This window comes from Mytilus californianus, unplaced genomic scaffold (assembly GCF_021869535.1).
Source record: "Mytilus californianus isolate M0D057914Y unplaced genomic scaffold, xbMytCali1.0.p SCAF_10, whole genome shotgun sequence".
NCBI lineage: Eukaryota > Metazoa > Mollusca > Bivalvia > Mytilida > Mytilidae > Mytilus > Mytilus californianus.
In genome coordinates this window covers 36,231,955-36,252,993 of record NW_026262582.1, presented here as the reverse complement: position 1 = coordinate 36,252,993, position 21,039 = coordinate 36,231,955, and the positions used below count along the sequence as shown (strand labels likewise).

At 33.6% G+C, this 21,039-nt stretch overlaps 1 protein-coding gene across 1 annotated transcript in view; it reads right to left on the bottom strand.

The window, feature by feature from the left end:
• Nucleotides 1-7,679: 7,679 nt before the first annotated feature.
• The window catches only part of LOC127718035 (low-density lipoprotein receptor-related protein 2-like), a 178,434-nt gene continuing 165,074 nt past the window's right edge, over nt 7,680-21,039 (bottom strand). Inside the window, exons 77-83 of the mRNA XM_052223930.1 lie at nt 20,060-20,239; nt 18,261-18,380; nt 15,056-15,157; nt 13,624-13,689; nt 13,172-13,259; nt 12,517-12,631; nt 7,680-8,223 (exon numbers count right to left, since the gene is read on the bottom strand). Coding sequence (XP_052079890.1) covers nt 7,939-8,223; nt 12,517-12,631; nt 13,172-13,259; nt 13,624-13,689; nt 15,056-15,157; nt 18,261-18,380; nt 20,060-20,239 — 956 coding nt within the window. The 3' untranslated portion in view covers nt 7,680-7,938. The remainder of the gene's footprint in view (nt 8,224-12,516; nt 12,632-13,171; nt 13,260-13,623; nt 13,690-15,055; nt 15,158-18,260; nt 18,381-20,059; nt 20,240-21,039) is intronic.

The following is a 21,039-nucleotide window of genomic DNA, read 5'->3' as shown; positions in this document are numbered from 1 at the left end:
TTGCAGTTTAGACAGACAATTAAGTTAATGTTACACACTTTTGTTTATTGTCTCAAGTGAATCAGTGATCATTGTGAACCAATCATGGATTAGTTTCAGATCAATTATGAACTGATGTATGTCTCGACTGCTTCGTCGCAGAATGCGAGATATAAGGATTACAATCCGGTAGCGGCGGCGTAAACTATTTGTTTAAAGCTTTATATTTCAGAAGGTAGAAGACCTGGATGTTTCATATCTTAGTTGCAGATGCCTTGTGTTACGAAGTCTCCCGTCTTTATATAACCATTGTCCTTGACCTCATTTGCATGGTTAAGCGACTGTTTCAAAAAAAAAGAGTTTTTGGTGAAATATTCTCTTAATGAGTACTAGGATAACTATATTTGGTATATAGGATCTTAGCAAGGTCTACATGTCTGTCAAACAGGGTTCGCCTGACCTCGTCCTCATTTCATCGATCAGTGATCAAGGTTAAATTGTCATGGTCAATTCCGTATCTGATACTACAAGCAATAGGTCAACCATGTTTGGGTGTAGAATGATTGCAAGGTGTACATGTCAGACTGTCAGGTTTCATCTGACCTTGAACTTTTTTCATGGTTCATTCAAGAATGTTACTTTTTCCCGGTTTAGTCTATTTCTCATATACCATAAGCAAAAGGGCCAATATTTATTGTGTAAATGGAATGATTGTAAGGTGTTCATGTCTGTTTGGTAGATTCATCTGATGTCCTTGTTCTCATGGTTCATTGGCCAAAGTTTTCGTGGTTTTGTCCATTTATCGGATGTAACTATAATTTGTGTATGGAATGAGTGTTAGAATATGATTGATTTTTGATTTTTGGTGTTTTAACGCCACTTTTGGGCTATTTCGTGGCGGCCAGTTTTTATTGGTGGAGGAAGCCGGAGAGCCCGGAGAAAACCACCGACCTTTGATAGGAAAACTGACAATCCTAGTCAATTAAGATTGTAGTCGAGTGCACCCGCACGAGCGGGGTTCGAACTCACAACCTCAGTGTTGACTGGCTAGTGATTACAGTAGTAACTACTTAGACCACTCGGCCACCGAGGCCCCTGTTAGAATATGTCAGTCTGCTAGAGTTCATCTGAACTTTATCTCATTTTTATGGTTCTCGTTGGTCAATGTTAGGTTTTTATGTTTATGTCTCTTTCTCAGATACTATAATCAATCGATCAATTATATTTGATGTATGAAATGACTGCATGGTGTTCATGTTGTATGGCAGGGCTCATCCACCTTTGGTCTCATTTTTCTGGTTCATTGGTTAATGTTCAATTTTCACAGATTGATGTTTCTTAGATACGATAAGCAAATATCTGACTATATTTGGTGTATGATATGAAATTCAATCAAAATAAGTTAAGCACACGACCCATTTCAGCGTGTGCACTCTTGTACAAGTAGAATAGACCCCGCTTGCATTCCTTCAGTAATACCGAATCTGTTTTTAAAACACCTTTTCTAAAAAAAAAAAAATAATCCATTATATGTATTCCTTATATAAGCCATAATAATTTTATGTAGTGTAGATTGAACGTTACAAGTAAATAAGAAGCCATGGGACATGAAAAAATCAAAGTTATTGTTGGATACTAGCAATTTCCAATTCCATCAGGTAGTAGTCCAGGTTATATTGACCTCTTCAAGTTTATGTGTCATTTGTTTATACCTTAATGACCAAAACCCCACATCTACGTTTATTCATATCCAATGTTTGACTTAATTTAGTAGAACATTTTATAAAGTTTTTGAACTATCTATTTAATAAAGAAACTAGAGACTCTAAGGAGCCTGTGTCGCTCACCTTGGTCTATGTGCATATTCTCAACAAATGACACTCTCCAACATAGTAGACGAGAATAGAATTCATGACGAAAAATTGTTTTGTTGAGCTTATATTGCTGATCATTTAGTCAGTTTAGTTTCTCTCTATCTTTTTTAGTTTTTACTCAACACACAAAAGTGGGTAAAAAAAATCGCCATTTAAGGGCAATCAATCCTATAAAGAGTGACAGTCTACTAACTATATCGGCAAAATTTTACTTGTTAGTAGATCTTGGCTTGCTATCATGTAAGGCAAAACGTAAAAAATTGGTAAAAATCGTCATAATAGGGCAATAACTCCAATAAGGAGTCGTCAGAAGATTTCCTGCCTTTGTCTTAATTGTAGATCTTGTATTGCTGATCATTTTTGCTTATTTAAGTTTCTATCTATCTATTTCAATTTTTAAGATATAAGACAAAAACGCAAATAATAGGTAAAAATCGTCATCAAAGGGCAATTACTCTAATAAGGAGTCGACTGACGATTCCAACTATGAGACTTATTTGTAGAACTTGTCTTGCTGATCATTTTTTTAGCACTTTAAAGTTTCTACCTATTTTAGTTTTCAAGATAATAAGCAAAAATGGTAAAATTTGTCATTTAAGGGCAATAACTCTATAAGAAGTCGTCCAACAGTTTTGAAGTAATTAGACAATTGGCAGACCTCAACCTTTTCAACATTTATGTTCAGTCAGATTTTCTCTATTTGTAACGGTTTTCAAAATAATAGACAAAACTTGCATTTTACCCCTAGGTTCTATTTTTAGCCATGTCGGCCATCTTGGTTGGCAGGCGGGATCATCAGACACATTTTTTGAAACTATATACCCCAAAGAGGATTGTGGCCACGTTTGGTTAAATTTGGCCAAGTGGTTTCAGAGGAGAAGATTTTTGGAAAAGTTAACAGACGACGACGGACACAAAGTGATGAAAAAAGCTCACTTGGCCCTTTTGGCCAGGTGAGCTAAACAGGCATAAGACCGAGAGAGTTATCAATAGAAGCAACATTCAATCAAAATTAAATCCGTTTAGCATATTCAAGAAAAGTTAAATCTGAAAATATTATATTGGAAATGCTTGAAATTGTCAGAATTCTGTTAATGTATGGGTCAATTCAGTCATTTTGGGTTGGAAATGATTGAATTGATTTTTTACTGAAATAAGTAAATGTAAACACATTTCTCGTTTTTTATATAGATTAGACCGTTGGTTTTCCCGTTTGAATGGTTTTACACTAGTAATTTTTTGGGGCCCTTTATAGCTTACTGTTCGGTGTGAGCCAAGGCTCCGTGTTGAAGACCGTACTGTGACCTATAATGGTTTACTTTTATAAATTTTGACTTGAATGGAGAGTTGTCTCATTGGCACTCATGCCACATCTTCTTATATCTACATAAATGTAATTTATTTGACAATATTACTATAGATATATTTCATCAGTAATATTCTTAGACAGATATTTGAAAGACAAGGATTTATAAGAACCAAAACAGTTGAAGAGCTATATGACAAAAAGGCCAACAAATAATAGCTAAATCCATCTTTGCCTGAGGGAGTTGAAACCTCATTTCTTTATTATTTATAAACAGACAAATTAAGAGAGGTTTGTAATAAATCAAGTCAGTACCGAAGTACTGACTACTGAGCTGATGATTCCCTCAGGGACTGATAGTCCACCGGCAGCCCTATCGCCAACAACCCGACCAAAGAGCAGAATACAACCGAAAGCCACCAATGGGTCTTCAACACAGCGCACACGGTGGCGTGCTCCAGCTGGCCCCTAAACTAAAATGTGTACTAGTACAGTGATAATGGACGTCATACTAAACTCCAAAACATATAAATGATCTCAAATTAAAAATCATACAAGACTAAATAAGGCCAAAGGCTCCCGACTTGGAACTGGCGCAAAAATGCGGCGGGGTAAAACATGTTTTGTGGGATCTCAACCCTCCCCCTATACCTCTAGCCAATGTAGAATAACGAAACACATAGCAATACGCACAGTAAAACTCAGTTTAAAAGAAGTCGGAGTCCGATGTTAGAATAGGTAACAAAAAGATAAATGACAATGACACATAAATTAACAAAGGACTACTAGCAGTTACTGACATGCCAGCTCCAGACCTCAATTAAACTGATTGAAAGATTATGTCTTCATCATATGAAAATCAAGCACAATCCCTCCCGCTAGGGGTTTAGTATCATACCATCATAAAATATATGAGAAGAACATAACCCGTATCAAGTAAACAACTGCTTTTAGAATAAAAGTGTTTATTTCCGATGCAAAGACCCCGAGTGAATCAACAAAACCAAAATATGCCATCTTTAATGACAACAGTATCGTAACTATATCCCTTTTTAATAATTCTGTTTAAAGGTTTGGTTAGCTTTTGCGGTGAATGCCGACATTTTTGTGCTTGGTAAAGAATATTACCATAAAAGATTGGATGTGAAATACCTGAACGTATAAGATGTCTGCATGTTGATTTATATTTACGAATGATGTCCTTGTACCGATGATAAAAATAAGTAAATGTTTCGACTAGTTTGTGATATCGAAAACCCTGGTGTAATAATTTTTCAGTAAAATATTATATAAATGCATTTGAGGCGCTTTTCTGGATTTTATGGCATATAAATTTCTATTAAATAGTCTTATGGTAGTAAACTGTTGTATGCTGAGAGTAAGAGCCTCCTAATGACATTTTAAATATTATCATAGATATAAAGCTTAAGACTAAAGTCTAAAAAAATGGTTTAAGGTTAAGGGAACACAGAAAAGCCCTTTGGACTGTCCAAATTCATGTTATTTCAATTAAATTATTTAGTTAATTTTGTTTCATGATGGAGTTTGGTATTGCTGGAAGATAGCTGATAGTATCTGATTATTCAGATACACATTTCTAGACTTCGGGCAAAATCAGTTGGACATATTGCAAGTAGTTTTGTACATATTTGAAGACAGTAGGTTGACTTTTAGATGCATTGATTATTTGTAGCATTTAGTCACTATCTCACTAGAATATAGTATAGCCCACATCTACTTTTATTCATACATTATTATATCCCACAGGTTATGTTTTTTCTATGTATGTTGGCGTTTGTTTTTGTTGCAGTTCAGTGTTTCTGTTGTTCCATTGTTTTCCTCTCATAGTTGATGTGTTCCCTCTGTTTAAGTTTGTAACCCGGATTTGTTTTCGCTTAATCGATTTGTGACTATTGAACAGTGGTATACTACTGTTGCCTTTATTTATTATGTACATGTACATACACATTACAAAAAATATTTGTTGCACCTTTGGTTTCTAACAGTTCTCGGTAGGTTAAATTCTGGATGAAATGTATATGAGAAAATTGCTTCAAATGCAGCAAATTAAAAATAGTATTTGTTTTTATTGATATAAGCGTATTAGTGTTCTGTTCTATTAGAACATACTGTGGATTCACAAATTTTCATTTGATACTAATTTTTCATGGATTTCTTGGGTAAAGATGAACCACGAATATAAATCAGCAACAAAATAAAAATTTTATATATGCTTGTATGCAGATCTTGCAAAACCACAAAATCAAGTATCCACGAAAATACAATTTTTCCTCAATCCACGAGTTTTGGTACCCAGGAAAAATAGAATCCACAGTAGCAGATCCTCCATATTGTGTGCCGACATTAATATAAGATCACTATTTATGAATAATTACTTTTTAAATTCATAAACAAACACAATCCTGAGATATTCTTTCTTTAAAGTGTTCATTCGAATAGTTCAACATGGTAAACTTTTGCTTAGAACTTTCAAAAGTTGGATGGAACCATCATTATCGCTATTTTACGAAAATTTCCTTTGATCTTACTAACTGATAATTTCCTTTCTCAGCGGAGTCGAGTGATATGAAAATTATCGCTAGAAACTAAGGGGGCACGTGCCGTTGCTAATGAAATTGACAACGTCGTTATAGGTAAAATAGCGATAAACAGATTATCATTGATCATCTCTACTCGATTGCTTTTCTCGCTTTCGCCGTACCGGCTCAAGCGAGAAAATCAATCTCGATGAGATGATCAACGATAATCTATAATTATATATACTGTAAATTCAAAAATTATAGTGATTTTTGAAGAATGGACAAAAATGCAAGATTAATTATTGCTATTTATGGGAAAGCTGCATACCAATGTATGTATCAGATATCAGAATGCGAGGTCTTATTATTGCAATACTCAACCAGTCAGCTATTCACATTACTAAAAACCTTGCAATAATTTCTGAATTTAAAATTTTGTCCAACAACAGTAGGTCACCACAGACCACTAGTCCTTTTCAACCACTAACACGTTTGTCTGTATGAACAGATGTCAGATACTGTGGACTCATTATTATTCGTTGGATACCAATTTTCGTGGATTTCGTGGATACAGGAGAATTAAAATGTTCAACGAATTACAATTTTTTTAAAGTAATGTATGTAGACTTTGCCAAAACCACGAATTGAAATATCCACGAAAATGCAATTTTTCCTCAATCCACGAAAATAAATGAATCCACAGTAAGGTAAAACATCAGAAACTGATTAAACATTTTAATATAATAATATGAATTGTATGACATGCTGAGAAATAAATCTACATAAACTATTTACAAATGTTCAAGAACTAATAATGAAATCGGTTTCATAGTAAATAACAAAAGGCAACTTTACAGGACATCACACATTCTCCATAACAGGTCTCTAGATTGTGTGTCTGTAATCAGATGTTACATGGGTTTAAATTTTGTTGATTGATGAAGAATATTTTTGCCTCCTTTGCATAAGAAACAAAAGACTTCAAAAGTTGGATTTGACAAATATAACGAACAATGAAAAAGTTAAGATGGACATTAAAAATGAAAAAAATAAAATTAAGCAAGCACACATGCCAAACATCACTGGAAGGTCTTGCTGTAAAACAAAATGGTTACTTCCAAATCCATTTTCTGATAAAGAACAGGTCCAAGATTTTGATAAGCAAAAAACCTTTCAACCCTAAAGCAAATGTTCCAAAATTTCTGTTGTATTCAGGCACAATGAAAAAATTCTATGATATTTTTGGCAGTTAAGTTGTTAAAAGGAAAATTGTTAATATAGAAGCTGTTTAGGCATATCAGACTTAATAGTGAGGATTGCTTCATATAGCTATTTATACTGCACTCGTTCTATTTGAGCAGTCAAAATGCGTTGACCGTATATTTCTATGTCATATACAGTCACTGACCTGATATCACTTTTCCTCATGAATATTTAAATAGAAATTGCCGAAATTATAATTAATTATTCATACGACCTATTCAACCTGTTCTTGTTTCCAATGTATACAACGACTCAAACTTATTTCTTTTGCAATTTTTAGAAAAAAAACATATTTCACTTGTTAATATTTTTGGTTTGCAAACTAAAAATCATTATGTTTTATGCTTATTGTTGATATTTTAGTTCATTCTCAAACAAATTCGTTCACCATCGACTGCGGGTTTCAACAGGTAATGTACATTTCATTGTTATGTATATTTCCCCGCCTGCATGATATGAGGCGTTTTTATAAAAGGGGGAAGTTTCCCAATATTTAAATCAAATAATAACATTAACACATTAAACAACAATTGAAAATGTTTTTTTTTTAGATTGCAGTATAAAGACAATAATAGTGCATTGACTTGACATATCAACGATATAAGGATTCGACCCGAAACGGGGGAAAAAGCTCGGCAGAGCCTCGCATTTCCCCGTTTCTAAGCCTCATCCTTATATCGTTGATATGTTAAGTCAATGCACTATTATTGTCTATATATATAAACAGATACTCTCCCATTCATACAGTATTTATGTTAAAAATGCAAAGCCATAGCCAACGCTTGATATATCACAGTGCCTGGAAACATTGTCTCCAGTTTGTCAGGAAATTTCAAAAAGGCAAACCTCTGAATCAATGACACATGCACAACATTATCCAATCACTGTAATTTCAAACAATATTATGATATGTCTTTCTTTGTTGTAGTAATTGATCTGAGATCATTGGTGAGGAAAGTCTACACAGAGTTCATTGCTACAATTCCTCTTCTGCAACAAGTCCGTCTTTATCCTTATCAGAGTGTTCAACAGGGCTCAATGCTTTTTTCTTCACTCTATATTTCCTTACGTTACTAGGGGTAGCTCCTTTGGAACTATCTATAGGAGGTCCTACACTAATATCTGGAGAAGTTACTGGAGCCTCACGATCAAGGGAGGTAACTGGATTCTCCATAGAATCAAATGTAGTGTCTATATCTTCAGATTTGTAGTACATTGGATTACAAAAGTTTGTAGAATCTAGTTGAATATTTGTCATGTTCTGGAATAGAAGATGAGAATTCTATGTTGTTCAAAATATTGATATGGTTTTTAGGCAACATGTTACTTCTCTTCCCCCTTTCCTCTTAAATTTTGTAGCTTTGAATATTTGGTAACAGAATTTTTTTTATTTACTTTAAAATTTGACAAAACAATTTTCCACCTTTGCCAGACATGACAATACTGATAGCAAAATAATAGAGAAAGGAGACAAGAGTGCACACACTGAAAGGTCTCACCTGCTTTACTTACCATTGATTTTATGTTTAAAGTCTTAAAGATAAAGGTTTTACTAAAAGCATCATAGAAACTCGATCAGGTCTGATAAATCCTGTCAGACAGACATATACGCCTTACAATCTTTGTATACACCAAATAGAGTTGACCTATTGCTTACAGTATTTGAAAAACAAACCAAAACACAAAAACTTAACATCAACCAAAGAACCATGAAAATGAAGTCAAGGTCAGATGATACCTGCCAAACAGACATGTACACTTTATAATCATTCCAAACACCAAATATAGTTGACATATTGCTTATAGTACTTGAAAAACAGACCAAAACACAAAAAACTTAACATTGACCAATGAACCATGAAAAAGAGGTCAAGGTCAGAAGAAACCTGCCAGACTGACATGTACCCATTACAGTCATTCCAAACACCAAACATAGTTTACATATTGCTTATAGTACTTGCAAAACAGACCAAAACACAAAAACTTAACATTGACCAATAAACCATGAAAATGGGGTCAAGGTCAGATTAAACCTGCCAGACAGACATGTACACCTTACAATCATTCCATGCACCAAATATAGTAGGCATATTGCTTATAGTACTTGAAAAACAGACCAAAACACAAAAACTTTACATTGACCAATGAACCATGAAAATGAGGTCAAGGTCAGATGACATGTATACCTTACAGTCATTCCATACTCCACATATAGTTGACCTACTGCTTATAATAGTATTTTAGAAACGGACCTAATCACATAACTTTAACCTTGATCACTGATCCATGAAATATATTTGTCCTATTACTCATACTAAGTGTGAAATTCACATGACAAAAAAAAACTCAATTTTTTTTCAACCAGTCGCTGAACCATGAAAATGAGGTCAAGGACATTGGACATATGACAGACAGAAACTTCGTAACATAAGGTATCTGCATACAAGTTATGATGCATCCAGGACTTCTACTTGCTGAAATATAAAGCTTTATACAAATAGTTTATGCCGCCACCACCAGATAGTAATACCTATGTCTCGCATACAAAAAACAAAGGTTTAGGTCAGTACCATCTGGTCTTAAAAGAGAAGCAAAAGATACCAAAGGGACATTTAAACTCATACATTAAAAATAAACTGACAACACCATGGCAAATAAAAGAAAAAGACCAAAAAGACAAACAACAGTATACAAAACATAACAAAGAAAACTAAAAATATTGTACAAAGATCAGGGGTGATATCAGGTTCTCCCGAAGGGTAATCAGATCCTGATCCTCATTTAGCAGCCCTGAAATATTGTATCAACTAGGAGATGTATACTGCATATGCAGGCGCTGCTGGAATGTCGCTTCATAGAAATGGAAAGTTCACAATTGGAAAGCTTAACTTCTTTTATTAGAAACAAAAATATACCATGCCCCACTCTCACGTTCCCCTTTCTGTGTGTAAGACGAAAAAAAAGGGGCAAAACCCTAATCTGGCATACATTATAACAAGTTCACATCCTAATGAGCATGTGAACTAAGTATCAAGTTAATGTGACCTCAACATCATGGTAATAAACTACATTAACCATTTACTTTGTCACAGAAAATGTAATGCCCACTTAATATTGAATGGAGGTGATAAAAACAAGATGAACTGTGAGCTACTACTGTAACCTTTCATTGGCTTTGAAATACATGTACCAATCCATCAACAAACTTTATACAGTCAATTGCCCTCAGAATAAGCCTAGTATCAGATATATCTGAATCTGAAATTAGCAGTTTTGATGTCCATCACATGTCAGTTAAACTCCACAATGACAAAGTCCATGTGTGCAGGAAGACAACAATTAAGTGCCAGTCTTTGTAAGAATCAGGCAATTTAAAAAAAAATCAAAACATGGCAGAAAAAAAACCACCGACCTTACCATCTTATTTGAAGTTACCCCCGTCCTGAATAAGAAATGAATGGTTGGTCTTTCATTTCTCTGTGTCTGGTAATTCGGGAAACTCTAGATAACTATGGTTAGAATGACAGCTAATTACGGAGTTAGCTCCCCTTAATTGTTAATTTCTAGTGCATTTCAACCAAATTATAACTTGAATTACCAGAACAGGAAAAGGAAACAAATGTTATATTCGTGCACCATTATACATTTTGAGCATAAAATCATTGTCCACTTGAGTGGGTTTTTGTTTGTCATGTTTTCACCACTGCCTGATTCTTACACAGATTGGCACTTAATAAACAAGAGTGCACACGCTGAAATGTCTCGCCTTCTTTACTAACCATTGATTTTATGTTGATAGCCCTAAATACAAAGCTTTACTACAAGTAACACATAAACTTAACATGATCCAAGAAAATGAGGTCAAGGTCAGATAAACCAAACGAGAAATACATGTACACCTTACAATCATTCAATAAACCAAACATAGTTGACCTATTGCTTATTGTTTCTAAGAAATAGTCTTAAACAACAAAACTTAACATTGACCAATGAACCATGAAAATGAGGTCAAGGTCAGATGAACCATGCCAGACAGACATGTACACCTTACAATGAATTTAGGCATTGAATATAGTTGACCTATTGCTTATAGTATCTAAGAAACAAACTTAACCATGAAAACTTAACATTGACCACTGAACCATGAAAATGAGGTCAAGGTCAGATGATACCTGCCAGACAGACATATACACCTTACAATCCTTCCATACATCAAATATAGTTGATCTATTGCTTATAGTTGAAGAAAAACAGACCAAAACACAAAAACTTAACACTGAGAAATGAACCGTGAAAATGAGGTCAAGGTCAAATAAAACCTGTGAGACTGACATGTACATCATAAAATATTTCCATTCACCATTTATAGTTGACCTATTGCATATAGTATTAGAAAAAAAGACCAAAACTCAAAAACTTAACTTTGACCACTGAACCATGAAAATGAGGTCAAGGTCAGATGACACCTACCAGTTGGACATGTACACCTTACAATCATTCCATATACCAAATATAGAAGACCTACTGCTTATAGTATCTGATATATGGACTTGACCACGAAAACTTAACCTTGTTCACTGATCCATGAAATGAGGTCGAGGTCAAATGAAAATTGTCTGGCGGGCATGTTGACCTTGCAAGGTAGGCACATACTAAATATAGTTATCCTATTACTCATAATAAGAAAGGAATTAACATTACAAAAAATGTTGACTTTTTTTTCAAGTAGTCACTGAACCATGAAAATGAGGTCAAGGACAATGGACATATGACAGACGGAAACTTCGTAACATAAGGCATCTATATACAAAGTATGAAGCATCCAGGTCTTCTAGCTTCTAAAATATAAAGCTTTTAAGAAGTTAGCTAACGCTGCTGCTGCTGTAGCTGCCACCGCCGCTGGATCACTATCCCTATGTCGAGCTTTCTGCGACAAAAGTCTCAGGCTCGACAATAAAGCATGTACAGATTGATTGTTTGCTTTAACGCCCAGTGGCATGTATATTTAAAACAGGAAACTGATGAGCATTGGATCTGAAAGCAATCCAAATGGAATGGTTTGCAAAATTAAGCTTGATTACCAATTTCAATAAATTTATCTTTATTATTTTCACTAAGAAAGTATAATGGATTCATATATGAGCATACCTGATAAGAAAATTTTGGGCAAACAGGAAGGTGTTAATTGTATGATCTAAAATGTATCAGACATACAGAAAATTGATTTACAACTAGTGTCACCCATCATGATGTGCATATAAAAGAGTAAAAATCTATTGATATGTAATGAAATACAAAAAGAACAGATTGTTACTAGGACAACAGAGAAATATCTGTGACACAAATATTTCATAACATAACACACCCAAAACTACTTTACTGTTTGAAAAAACTCCTTGGTTCAGTTATTTCCAACTCAAAATAAAAATATTTTACATTAGTGCCTCCTGTCACTTTAGAAATACTTACGAGTTCTGGTGAGTTGTTGTCATCACTAGTAAATGAGGGTGTTATTTCTACATTAGTGCCTCCTGCATTAGAAATTAATACTTACAAGTTCTGGTGAGTTTGTATCATCACTAGTGAATGAGGGTGTTATTTCTACATTAGTGCCTTCTCTATATGTAACTACTCCAGACCCTCCTTTGAATTCACCTTTCAGTACTTTCCTGTATCAATAAAAAAAAAGGTTAAACAAAGAGGCTCTCAAGGGCCTGAATCGCTCACCTGTAATTTTTTGCTTAAATCTTTCATCAATAACTCAACAATTAAAAAAAAACACCAAGAAATGAAGGTCATATCCCCCTGAGTTATGATAACTGCACTAATGAATAGTCTGATATAATTGAATGTAAACTGTATGATATCTGGCATATGTAAACATATATGTTGTGCATGCCGACAGAGTTAGAAATAATTTGCAGATAGGGTATGGAAAATAAAGGCCCATTTGAGTCTAAATGTTAAATCAGAAACTCAGTTATTTCCAAGGAGAGTGTCATGGAATAGAAGTTCCTTGATGAAATTAGTTCCAAAAACAAGAAATATTCTGGAAAAATATTACAAGAGGGACAGATAGTATAGCTTTATTTATAATAAATTTCCCAGAGGAACAAATATATGTTGACAAGAGCATAGTGGCAGAGAATATAAAGAAAAGTTTTCTTTAAAAAAAATAGTTGCTCAAGTATTTATAATAACATACAAACCTTTTTCTTCTGAAGACATACAATAACAAGAGAATCATGATGAGAACAAATCCAAGAACAGAAGCAGGCACTATAATTGTAGCAAGTCCTACAAAACAAATATACAAAATTAAAATATATAACTATTGTTACAAATCCCTGGGACTTTTAAAAGTTTTTAATACTGATGGTCCTCAAACAACAGATCTGAAAATTTTCAAAATTAAAAAGGATTTTGTCAATATGGAACATTAAACTTTGTAATATAATGAGAAATTAAAAGATGAAAGTTGTTCTGAGACTTCCTTAGATGGCCAGTTAAATGGACAGAAAACATTTCTTACTATATATCAGTCTTAATCAATTGGTAGTAAATATTGTGTGAAAAAGGTGTGTAGCACAAAACTTGTAGAACCACCCCCACCCCCTGACTTCAACAATATATCCACAAATGTCAAAATGTTGTTACTTACTTGTTGACTGTAACTGTGGCATAAGTTTTTTAGGTTCTAAAATTTCACAGTATGGTCCAAGAAAACCTGCAAGATTTGAGAAATATATAAAAACTTTCGAAATAAGATAAATACCAGGTTCAGCCTCTTTTAGTTGCAAATTTGAGACAGTTTTCTGAAAACATATTTATAGCAGGCTAACTCATCTCCATGATAACAGACTTTAAAACAGTAAGCAAACAAGGTTTTTCTTACATCTATTAGTGTCAGTGTTAAAACAATCAATTAAAATTGAGAATGGAAACGGGAATGTGTCAAAGAGACAACAATCCAACCAAAGAGCAGAAAACAGCCAAGGCCACCAATGGGTCTTCAACACAGTGAGAAAATCCTGCACCCGGAGGCAGGCTTCAACTGGCCCCTAAACAAAAATGTGTACTAATTCAGCGAAAATGGACGCCACACTAAAGGCCATAACTCCTGATCCACAAAAATGAAAAATCTTATCTTGACCTCCGTTTTGTAAAGAGAATATAACATTTCATAAGGATTGGGTCAAGTGTTCTCAAGTTATTGCTCAAAATTAACTTATGGAGCAAATTTTGGATCAACCAAAAACCATAACTCATGAACAGAAAATGTGAAAATCATCAATATTGAACTTGACCTCTTATTTTTCCTCAGTTACAACATATTGAAAATTGATTAGTATTGGTTGAATGGTTCTCAAGTTATTGCACAGATTTGGCTTGAGTGACTGGTATGCTAGTGTGTGCCATAATATCCTTAATTAAAACCAGGATTGCAAATTTCTCTAATTTCATGAAAGATAATATTCTTGATCAGGACCATTGACACTTAACCTAATGCATTATGGCAAATCAGATTCATCTAATACCATGAACAACCCTTAAATCAAAGCAAACACAACCATCTAAAAATGACATTAACTTTATCTTTCACCAATGAAAACAAATCTCTATTTTATAATTATAAAAACAACCAATAATGTTCATTTCTACTGAATCTGGATAGTAAAGAAAATACATTACAAGTCGTGCAACCAAGTAATATAAATTATGTTGAATTAATCTGTCATGTAATGGAAATGAAACTCTATACTAAGTCAGTACAAAACAGAAATACAAATACATCTTTAACAGTTTAAAGTCTGGACAGGAAAAAATATAAAACTTATGTACAGTTTATCACCTCTATATACACACTCTTTATCTTGTGTATCATGCGCGTGGCCACATTTTGAACTTTAAAGTATGATGACTCTTAAAGCTTCTCAAATTTTACATATTACATTTCTCATTGTGAATGGGTGCTGATATTTATATTGTTACTTTTATGTTTAACAGGTGTACATAGTCTTCAACACTATATCCTAGGTAGTGCTCCACTACTTATGGAGGAAAATACAAGAAACTGTAACTGTAAAGCTTACCAGGTGGACAATGACAAACTATTTCTGACCAATTACCCTGGATACAAGATCCTCCATTGTTACAAGGACAGACTGATGGCAAAGGTCTAGATTCCTCCATTGCTAACAATACAAAACCAAACATTATATTCATATTGGTCTTTTCATTTCTACGACAATATAAGAGTTATCTCCCATGGTATTTTGAATTAAAAAAAGTTTGTTAAAGGTAATGTAAGAGTTATCTTCCATTGCTTTGCCTATTTAATTGATATAGCCTGTTACTTGTTGACATTTGTGTGTCATTCTTTCTAAGTCATGTCTAAGGCCTCACTGTGACTTTGAAATTAAGCACAGCAATAAAACACTTCTTCTTTGCTTTTGCATACCTGTCAACCTCTGAAAATGAAAATGCAGGTCATGACCTGCATTGAGGAAGAAAATGTCAGGTCATAAAGCGTACAAATTTTTTAAAGTTGAGTTTTAGTATTTAGAGGGTTTTTTTATAATATATACTATAACATATACCAATTTCCTACACATATTCACTAATGTACTTGTTAATGATGTACTTAGGTCAGGTTTCAGAATTTTTGTCAGATGTTCGGACTCCTTGGTTTTTTTCCTACGGGGTAAAATATTTTGCCCCATACCACCCATTTTTCTTTTCATATAAGACTTCAATAGCTCATAAAAGGTCATTTACCAAAATTTGAGAAGATTCTAGATTCTAGATTTTCTTTCTTTCGATTTGAGACCCAAATAATACCAATGCAAATATAAGGTAAAAGTCCGAGTAAGCCTTTTCCAGCCATTTTTTAAAAATTAAATATCTTAAAAAGGAGCTCCATAATTAACCTAGTATTAGCTTATTTTGTAACTTAACTAATGCTCTTCTGACTTAAAGTATCAATTTTGAATTCTAGATTTTTTTAATTTCACCTAAGTACATCCTTAATTATATAAATATTTACCAATAATTAAATATCTTTCTTAAACAATGCCCTTTAACTGTTTTTTTCACTCTACTTTTTACAAAAGAAATTCATAAACATCAGCTATAATTAAAAATCAGTTTTGGCAAATGTGCTCCTTTACACAGGAGGGAGATAAGAGAAAGGAGAAGTAAGTGTGTTTACTTAATTCCAGTGCAATGTCTTGAGCATATGGATTTGACTCAAAGCTTTTACATTTAAGTGATAACAAAATTAAATGGTTTAAAATAGTTTATAAGGGACTTGTATCTCTCCAACAGAATTGTATTAAGAGGTTCAAATTGTTTTAAAAGGATTTTTATACGATAATTGATATTTTCAAAAGGTAAATCTTATAAACAGGACATAGAATTGTATATCAAGCTTGACTGGCTTCAACTTTCTGGGGTACAATTAACGAGACAATAATCGCATTGTTACTTTTCAATCAAAGGAGCATCAAAATATGTTTTGATAGCTGTATTCATCCAATTAAGAGCAAGGTAAATAAACTGTTGACACAGAGATATGTCTTGCCTGTCAGCATAAAATTCAGAAAAAGACAATCTGATGGACAGCAACATTGCTAATCAATTCAGTCGCTGGACAAATTAGTGGGTAGGGCCTTGAAATGGTTGATAAACTAAGATGTACAAACAGCAACGTAACTTTATAGAAACTATTGTCTATTGTAAGTAATTCCTATCAAACTAACTTAATCATAAAACTTAGCATTGAAAATTGTTAATTGATTGAAAGTTACTGGACCATGACCTAGGGGACAGGGCCTTAAAATAGTCGTCAAACTGATATGTACTGATAGTAATGCAACTTTATAGAAAATATCATTGATTTATCGCAAGTAGTTCATATCAAACTAACTCAAGCAGAAAACTTATCATTGAAAATTGCTACTTAATTCAAAGTCACTGAACCATGGCCTAGGGGGGCAGGGTCTCAAAATAGTCGTCAAACTGATATGTATTGAAAACAATGCAACTTCACACAAAATATCATTGATCTATCACCAGTAGTTTCCTTTCAATCTTACTTAAGCAGAAAACTTAACATTTAAAATTGCTAATTAATTCAAATTCACTGGACCATGGCCTAGGGGGCAGGGCCTCGAAATAGTCATCAAACTGATATGTACTGATAGTAATGCATCTTCATACAAAAAATCAATGATCCATCACAAGTAGTTCCTATTAAACTAACTTAAGCAGAAAACTTAACAATTGTTGATGCGTCATCGCCGTTGCAAGAAAAGCAATCCCTATGTCTCACTTTCCGTGACTTTCGTCCCAGGTGAGACAAAAAGCAAATCCTGTGTTTTGACTTTTCAATTGTTTTCTTTTTCGAAGGAAAAAAGCTGATAAAACCGAATGTATATTTCAATTCTAAATACCAGAATCAATAGCAGATCAGAAATACAGGTGAAAACATGTCATTTTCTGAATTCGCAGTTATTTGATCATTTTAATTTTTAAAAATCCCAGGTGAGAAGGGAAATTCACGGGTCACACCCACAAAATACGGATCAGTTGACATGCATGCTTTAGGTTTTATCAAATGCAGTTAAGGACTTTGCATCATGAATTTAATACACAAAGCCCCTTTTTTCTCAATTATAAAGTTGGAATAGCAAGTGTTCATACATTTGATAAATGTTTGACAGGACTGCAGCATCTGATGACAAGGATGACAACTCTATTGTACATATTTTTGATATTCAACATGTAAAGCATTTATCAAGAAGGAGTAGTTATTAGCCAATTGGTAATTAATTGACTGACACCTGTACTTCATAGTAGGATATCAAAATGTTTAAGTTGGACTTAAGCAAAGAAAGTGCTGTTAAAACAATTATTATCTGAAGACATTTGATATGAATCATTAGCTATTTACAGAAGATCATAGAAACTTCTTAATGCTTTTTTATCAAAATTCTAAAAATCAAAAGTATCATACAAAATACGTTAAAACATTGTTATAAATTTTATACTGTGGATTCATTATTATTCGTTGGATACCAATTTTCGTGGATTTCGTGGGTACAGGTGAACCATGAATTTAAATGTTCAAATTGTAAATTTTCCATAGGGGTGTTATGCAGACTTTAGCAAAATCACGAAATTAAATATCCACGAAAGTGTAAGTTTTCCTCAATCCACGAAAATTGGTTCCCACGAAAAATAAATGAATCCACAGTATATATTTTTTCCTTTATTTAACTCAAAGTATAGACTCACCAGCATCACATAGAAACTTATTTCCTGTTTGAAATCTTGTACCATCTGGACAAGCACATCTATATCCGCCAGGAACCAGTAAACAAAGATGGCTACACTTATCAGAACAAGGATTTTTCACTGAAATCATAAACAGATTAATATTTTTTAATTCATATATTACTTTTTTTGCTATCAAAACAAAATAAACTAAAAGATCAGATATTTCATGTGTCTTCTCTGAAAAATATTATACATGTGAATGTTGAAATTTGTTTATATTGAAGTTGCTGTATAACATGTTTAACTTCTTACAATTAATTTTTTTAAGAGCTACTTCAGCAGGTAAGAATGGGGAGGGTTGAGCGCTCACAAACATGTTTAACCCCACCACATTCTTTATGTGTTTGTCCCAAGTCAGGAGCCTGTAGTTCATTGGTTGTTGTTGGTTCATGTCTGCCATATCTGTTTTTTATTAATTGTTTTGTTATAAATTAGGCTGTTAGTTTTCTCAGTTGAATTGTTTCATATTTTTCAAGTCGGGGCCTTTTATAGCCAACTATTAGGTATGGGTTTTTCTCATAGTTGAAGGCCGTACGGTTGCCTATAATTGCTTACATCCACTTTATTTGAACTTTGGTGGATAGTTATCTCATTGGCAATCATACCTCATCTCCTTATTTTTATATTTTAGCATCTCATTTACCTGAAGAGCTACAGTAACTAGTTGCTAATACAACCAAATGTTGAATATGAATCAAAACAAGAAGGTGATATCATGCAACATATACCACCTCAGTATTAGACCACTGGGTATACAAAAAATCAATGTTATAATATAATAAACAGGAAGATACTGCAATATATATATGCATGAAAGGTGTGGATATTTCTTACACAGTACAATTCAACATTATAAAATTTCCAGACCAAACATAAAAAAATATCAAACTATTCCTTCATACTTGAGCTGAGTAATATATAATGAAGAATGTGGATGAAAAAATAGAAAAGGAGTAATAACTCCATGGGTAAGGAGGCAGAATATCTTGAAAACCATAACAGCTACATAAAAAATAATTAAATAAATGGGGAATGTGTCAATGGGACACAGATGATGCCCCCGCTTGCATTTAATGTTATTAAGGGACATAACTCAAAAACAGTAAAAGTAACGCTACCCAAATTTGTTTTGTGGTAATAAGCATTGTGTATAAGTTTCATAACATTTGGTTGAGGCAAACTAAAGTTAGAGAACAGAAACAAAATTCAGCAATTTTTCCATTTGTAAAGGGGCATAACTCTAGAATGGTAAAAGTGACGCCACCAAAATTCAAACTTGATCTGTATTTTGTGGTAATAAGCATTGTGTATAAGTTTCATAGCATTTGGTAAAGGCTAACTTAACTTAGAGAACGGAAACGAAAAATTCAGCAATTTTTCCATTTGTAAAGGGGCATACGTTGGACGAAGGGTAAAACTTAATGCCCCCTCCGCTACGGCAGGGGCATAAAAATGATATAAATGACCGTAAACAAGGATACTAACCTGAAATATTATGTCTCTGTGTATGGAAAACTCTGACAGTTGTTGGTTACAGAAGCCCTGATAATAACCTGAAATATTATGTCTCTGTGTATGTAAAACTCTGACAGTTGTTGGTAACAGAAGCCCTGATACTAACCTGAAATATTATGTCTCTGTGTATGGAAAACTCTGACAGTTGTTGGTTACAGAAGCCCTGATACTAACCTGAAATATTATGTCTCTGTGTATGTAAAACTCTGACAGTTGTTGGTAACAGAAGCCCTGATACTAACCTGAAATATTATGTCTCTGTGTATGGAAAACTCTGACAGTTGTTGGTAACAGAAGCCCTGACTGTAAGGTGGTGTTGATTCCTCGACCAAATTTATCCATTTTCATGATACTGCCAGACTGCTGTGATGCCCAGTAAAGGTTACTTTCAAATACATCAAGACTTGTTGGGTTAAATATTCCTACAAAACAAACAAACAACAGTTAATAAAAGATAGATTCTGTTGAAATTTCTGCCTCTTGATATCAGAAAAAAAACCACTAGAATTAATAAACAAAAATTAATAAATCTGTTGCCTTTCCAAGTGGAAAATTATCAAATTTCTTTTGCTTTCTTACATTTAATGTTGAACTTCATTCAGAGTTTTTGGTCAAATTGCGCAAATCAGTTAATTTTTTAAATGTAACATCTAGGACCTATTTGGACTCAAATTTGATAAATTTTCAAAAACATCAAATACTTTGGGCAAAATGCAATGCTACATGTAAATGGACTTATATTAGGAAAAACTAGATATCATTGAGATGGGAGCCATCTCTGTGGGCCCCGCTGTGAATAATGTGTGGTAAAAAATTTGTATCTTTACCATAGGACATTGGGTTGTCAACTAAAACCAAAGTTTTTGACCTTGACCTTTGACCTAGGAAGTTGTACATACATTATACACACCCTCTGGTGTTGGTTAATATACATGTTAAGTATAAACTTTGAAATCATAACGGTTCTCAAGATATAGAGCGGACACGATCTTTACCATAGGAAATGCGGTTGTCAACTAAAACCAAAGTTTTTGACCTTGACCTTTGACCTAGGAAGTTGTACATACATTATGACACACCCTCTGGTGTTGGTTAATATACATGTCAAGTATAAACTTTGAAATCCTAACTGTTCTCTAGATATAGAGCGGACACAATTTGTTAAGGACGGACGGACGGACGGACGGACGGACGGACGGACGGACGGACGGACGGACGGACG